This window comes from Limulus polyphemus, unplaced genomic scaffold (assembly GCF_000517525.1).
Source record: "Limulus polyphemus unplaced genomic scaffold, Limulus_polyphemus-2.1.2 Scaffold3815, whole genome shotgun sequence".
NCBI lineage: Eukaryota > Metazoa > Arthropoda > Merostomata > Xiphosura > Limulidae > Limulus > Limulus polyphemus.
The window spans coordinates 14,101-19,885 of record NW_013669425.1 but is presented as its reverse complement, the minus strand read 5'-3'; the positions used below and the strand labels follow the sequence as shown (position 1 = coordinate 19,885).

Genomic DNA, 5,785 nt, shown 5'->3' with positions numbered 1-5,785 from the left:
ATAAAACTGCTGAAGTTATAAGTAAAAATTCCTGTATCAGAAATTTATTTCAAATAAATATCTGTAGCAATAAACAAAAAAATAAACATAGGGTAAAGATAAAAAAAAAAAGGGGGATTGATTTTGAAAGCTTTTGTAAAAATTTGTTTTCTCCTCTTGAAAGATCTGTTAATCTGGCGAAATTTGTAATAAAACACGTTTTTAAATTAACAAATGCAAAACAAATATTTATCAAAGTATCTACTAAACTTTGAATTTAAAAATATCCATGTTAAAGGCTTAATTATAGATCTAATTAAATTTAGGTTAAAATGGAATCATATACTTATACTCCTTTCTGTAAAGAAAAAAAAAGAGAAATCTTACATAGTAATTGATTTTAAACATAAAGTTTATGATGATTTATATTTACCTTACCTGATCCATAAAAGTATTCAAGAAGACATTTTTCCCATAAAATCATTTCAACCTATAGTCAGTTTTAAATAAAATAAACCTATAGGACCTCTTATCTTTAACTTAAAAAAATTCATGGAAAAATTTAATCAAATAGAAGTTGACAAATTTAGTTGTAAATGTAATAATATTGTTTTTAAATATATCTTTCAAAGTCATTTAGTTAGAGGAAACCTAGAAGTTGTCAAAGATAAAGAATTACAATCAATATTAAAGAAAGGTACTAAATACAGAATAATTTAAAAAATAAAAAATGTGATATCTTAAAAGACTTAAAAAAAAATATTGATAATTATATTCTTAAAATAAGTAAATCCTATTATCCACCATGTTTCTTTTTTGAATGGAAATTATATTTTATAAATTCCGTAAAGAATTGATTAAAAACCCTAAACTTATCTCAAGATAAAGTAGATGTTTCTTTCAATGTCTTTAAAAATAAAATAAGTTCAAAAACAATTTGTTATTACCCCAATTGACAAAGGTGGTTGTAATTTTGGTTTTGTATGTAAAAACATTATATGCACAAATTTTACTTAAAGAAATTAATACAACAAGTACTTTTACTACAAGTACTTTATATTAATTTACCATTTTTATATGCAATTCCAAAACTGCATAAAAATCCAGTGAAGTCCAGATTTATTACTAATTCTTTAAATACAGTTATTAAATCTGTCTCCATAGTACTTAACAATATTCTAGATATTTTGTTTCAAAACAAAATAATTTTTTTTTGGATTATTAAAAATAACATTCCAGTTTTGGAATGTTTAAATAACTTAAATTATTCAAAAACTGCCAGTTCTATTTTTACATGACTTTACTACATTGTATACTAAAATAGACCTAAAAGATTTGAACAGGGTTTTCAATGATTTGTTTGATAATTTTATAAATAATGAAATAATTATACACAAATTTAAATTTACTAGAATTATAAAAATATACTCCATTTCTAATAATGGCTGGAGACGGCTTGAATGGGTAATGAAGAAAAACTCCATTTCTATATTTATTACAGTTATATTACTTTTAATGAATAAGTATATAAGCAAACACTGGGTATTCCAATGGGAACGAACTTCTCTTCAAATATGGCCAATCTTTATATATTCTTTTGTGAAAACTCATTTATGAAGCAGGCTTTAAATTCTAACTTATACTTTTACACTTTCCATTTCATAGATGATTTAATATCTATAAATAATATGAATTTTAAACCAAACTTAATATATCCAACAGAATATATGCAATAGAAAGAAGTAATAATAATAATGAGGTCCATGCTAATTATTATGATATGACATTACTTTATAGAACACACAGTGAGGTTGACTATTTTTGATAAAAGAAGATAATTTCATTTTCCCATCCTTGGTCTACCCACACCTAACAGAGTTATTCTATGTATCATGCTAAAAGGTATTATTATATCTCAACTAAAATGGTTTTTAATAGTATGAAATAACTATAATTTTTTATGGATAATGTTCTATTATTAAAAAATAAACTGAAAGATAATGGCTCTAAAGACAGGCAATAACTGAAATACCTTACTTTATTTTGTTTAATAAATACAAAAGTATTTTAGAAACTAAATTATCAATTCAGGAAATACCTTATAAAAATAAAGAGGGTATTAGTTACTTTGATTTATAACTAGCTAATAATTTTATTCAGTATACCAGGATGGAAAGATTAACTTCAACTGGGCTTATCTCAGCATCCCATGCCATATTCAATAAATCTTCAAGAGAAAGGAAGAAGATTGGGAGTACGAACTACATAAGAACTTTTAAGGTAGAGTTTATAATTCTATTTAGTTCTATTCAATGTCTTTTTTTTTAAGGGTTGAGGCTGGGAGTTTAATTAGTAGAAATGTTAGGGTGATTTCATTTCTACTTCAAGAAATTTAAGGGTAACTGCCTTCCCACAACTGGCTATAGACAGTGAAAGGCAGTAGAAGCTGAGACTTTGTGGGTGTAAGCACTCGGCTTCATACTCTTATTTATTTGATCTTCCATGATGGCCGACTAGATTAACATCAGTGTTTGGATTTTGTCTGATACATGGGATATCCTCAATGCATTTGGGTGCTATTGCCATAGATATTATCTGCTACGACAATAAGTTGAAAACCTGGACCAAGACGAATAATGGTAATGTGATATAATACACACACACACAAATTAATAAAGCAGCATCTACATAACAGATGAATTCAGTAGACAGTGGGATGAATCTGAGGGTTGGATAATTACTAATGTCTCTCCTATTTTTAAAAGAGGTTGATAAGAGTTGTCCTAATAATTATAGACCAGCTAGTTTTACTTATGTGATGGGAAAAATTCTAGTCTGTTAAAAGAAACTTTTTAAAATCATCTTGTGAGATATAATATCATAAAGGAAAATCAACATGGATTTGCTAAATGAGAAATATTCCCTTACTAATCTGTTAACATATTTCCATGAATATTATGTGTTATCTAGATGATGTAAGGGGTGTAAACTTGGATTACTTATATTTTCAGAAACTTTTGATAAGGTAACACATTCAATAATAGCTAAAAAAATCACATTGATAGGGGTTGATGATAGACTAGATATATGAATTGCAGAGTGGTTTTGGATGGGAAAAAGCAAAAATTATTACTTTACAAAATTAGACTGTTGTTAGCAACCAGAGAAATGCCTTTTGGATCAGTGTTTGGGTCTTTGTTTTTTGTTTTTTTTACTTACATTAATGATATTGATAGGAGCATAATTTGTAAATCAATAAAACTGGCTGATGACATTAAATTCTTAAGTATTTCTTCCTGTACTGAGAAAGTTGAGATACTACAAAATGAGTTGGATCAATCTGAAAGTTCATCAAATATATGGCAAATGACATTTAATTATAATTGGTGCATGTAGTGCATTTGGGTTACCATAATTGGAATCACACAATTAATATAGAAAGGAACTTACCCAATAACATGACTAAAGAAAAGGATTTTGGCATAGAGATAAGTCACTCAATCCATTAAGGCAGTGCTCTGTTGCTATTAGCAAAGTTAATACAATTTTAGAATGCATGTATAGATGTGTTGATTATACGTCAAAAAAAATAAGTTTCTTTCTGCACATATAAAATGTTAGACCTAATTTGAAATACTGTGTAGAGTTTTGCTATCTTTATCTAAGAAATGATATTGAGTAACTGGAAAGGTTATCTTACAAGTACAACTTAAGGTATCATATTTTCTCTTATTGGTGTACAAATTTATGTGGGTAATTCATAGGATAAAGGCCTATAATTTTGTGTTATGTTACGAATACAATGAGATGAGAGAACACAAGTTAATGATTTATAAGACACAGACTAGGCTCCAGTGAAAGTTATATTTTCTTAAAAGGATTGTCAGGTTTTGTATGTAGGTGTCTGACTTGTTGGCAGTACATTTCAACAAAAGACAAACACATTAAATCCACTTGTTTTAAAATAATATATTAAAACAAGCCAAATGTACATACAAATGTTTGTTACACAGTTACATCCAGAGCTTTAAATAACACAGGCCTGCGATGGTTTTATTGTCTTGAAAGTTTTCATGTTTTACAATAATTCCTACAAAAATTCACATTTTGTTATGCTTAAAATGTTAACAACCATTGGCTATAGATTTCTCTAGACCAGCATTTCACAAACTATGTTCCACGGAACACTGGTGTCTGTCCTAGATTGACAGGTGCTCCGTTAGAAAATCTTGATTTTAAATTTAAAAAAAATATTTAACACTTTTTGTATGATAACTTATTATAAAATATTTTCCTATGTATTAGAATTAAATAATATTGATTTTGCATTGAAGAAGAATTATAGAATATGCCATATCTATTCTACATAATATCTTAATGGAGAGGTTTGTACCTAAAATATATTATAAGCATAAAAATGTAAAAATTCATTAATATGTAATTTGATTAAATAAATAAATGAATAATATACAAATCTAGAGGGCGCTGTGCATGTAACATACCCTCTACACCAATATTTTAAGTGTCTAGTGTTCGGTAAGCTTTTCCTCAGCTGAAAAATGTTCTGTGGCCAAAAAAGTTTGGGAAATGCTGCTCTAAACCAATCATGACATGAGAGTCTCATCAATCATTCTAAAACCCACGAGAAACACTGCTAGTACATAAACAGTTAATAGGCCGCATGATGTGTCATTTAGTATTTGTTTGTCATGCATTTTGACATTAATTTTTTTCTTTTCAATATTAAATATTTGTCATTATGGCAACAAGCGGTTGTGTAAATGACCCAAACATATTCTGTTATATTTGTGGTAAATTTGTTGTAAAGAAACAAAGGCAAAACATTACAGAATTTGTCAAAAAGTGTATTACGCATATCTTTGAATAAAACTTGGGGACCAAGACAAATCATGGGCTCCACACAAATTTTCCACCATTTGTATTGAAGAGTTGAGACAATGGACTGAAGGTAAGAAAAAGTCTTTGGCTTTTGGAATTAAAATGGTCTGGCATGAGCCTAGAAACCACGGAGTTGACTGCTATTTTTGCTCATATAACTTGCAAGGTTACAACACTCGAAATAAAAAGGAAATTTCTTATCCAAACCTTCAGTCTGGTATAAGACCTGTTGCTCATGGAGCTGATGTACCTGTAGCTACTCCACTGAAGATTCTTGATACAGTTTTATCTGATTCTGAAGCCAATAGAAATGATGACAAGAATTGTTTTCAACCTGAAATGTCTGGTGAACCACAACTTTTAACACAAGGTGAACTTAATGATTTGGGGAGAGATTTGGGCCTTCCAAAGGATTCTTCAGAGATTTTGGGGTACAAACTTCAGGCTAAGAACTTACTTTCTCCAGAGACATCATTTTCCTAGTACAGAAATCGTGAGAAAGAGTTTATACCATACTTTTCGAAAGAAGGTTCACTGGTTTATTGCAACAATATTGTTGAATTAATACCAATGCTAGGAGCTGCAGTCTATGAACCAAGTGAGTGGCAATTGTTCATTGATTCCTCCAAAAGAAGTCTAAAAGGTGTTCTCCTTCACAATGGTAACATACATGCATCTGTTCCCATTGCTCAATCAGTTCACTTGGAGGAAATGTATGAAAAATCTCGAACTTCTTCTTATTAAGATCAAATACAAAGAACATGGTTAGCTACTTTGAGGAACTTAAAAGTCCTTTGTACGTTGTTGGGTCAACAATCCAGTTATACGCAGTTCCATGTTTTTTGTGTGAATGGGACAGCAGAGCACGAAATCAGCACTGGATAAAAAAGCAATGGCCATGTAGAGT

At 29.1% G+C, this 5,785-nt stretch overlaps 1 protein-coding gene across 11 annotated transcripts in view; it reads right to left on the bottom strand.

Moving 5' to 3' along the window:
* Positions 1 to 5,785, bottom strand: part of LOC106470088 (transmembrane 9 superfamily member 4-like) — an 85,519-nt gene that overhangs the window by 66,554 nt on the left and 13,180 nt on the right. The window contains exons 1-2 of one of the 11 annotated variants that reach the window (XM_022398645.1): positions 1,048 to 1,065; positions 413 to 469 (exon numbers count right to left, since the gene is read on the bottom strand). The exons of 8 other annotated variants lie outside the window; for them this stretch is intronic. In XM_022398645.1, coding sequence (XP_022254353.1) covers positions 413 to 469; positions 1,048 to 1,050 — 60 coding nt within the window. In that variant the 5' untranslated portion in view covers positions 1,051 to 1,065. Of the gene's footprint in view, positions 1 to 412; positions 470 to 1,047; positions 1,066 to 5,785 lie in introns of those variants that run through there. 2 more of the 11 variants (XM_022398651.1, XM_022398648.1) reach the window with 2 other exon arrangements.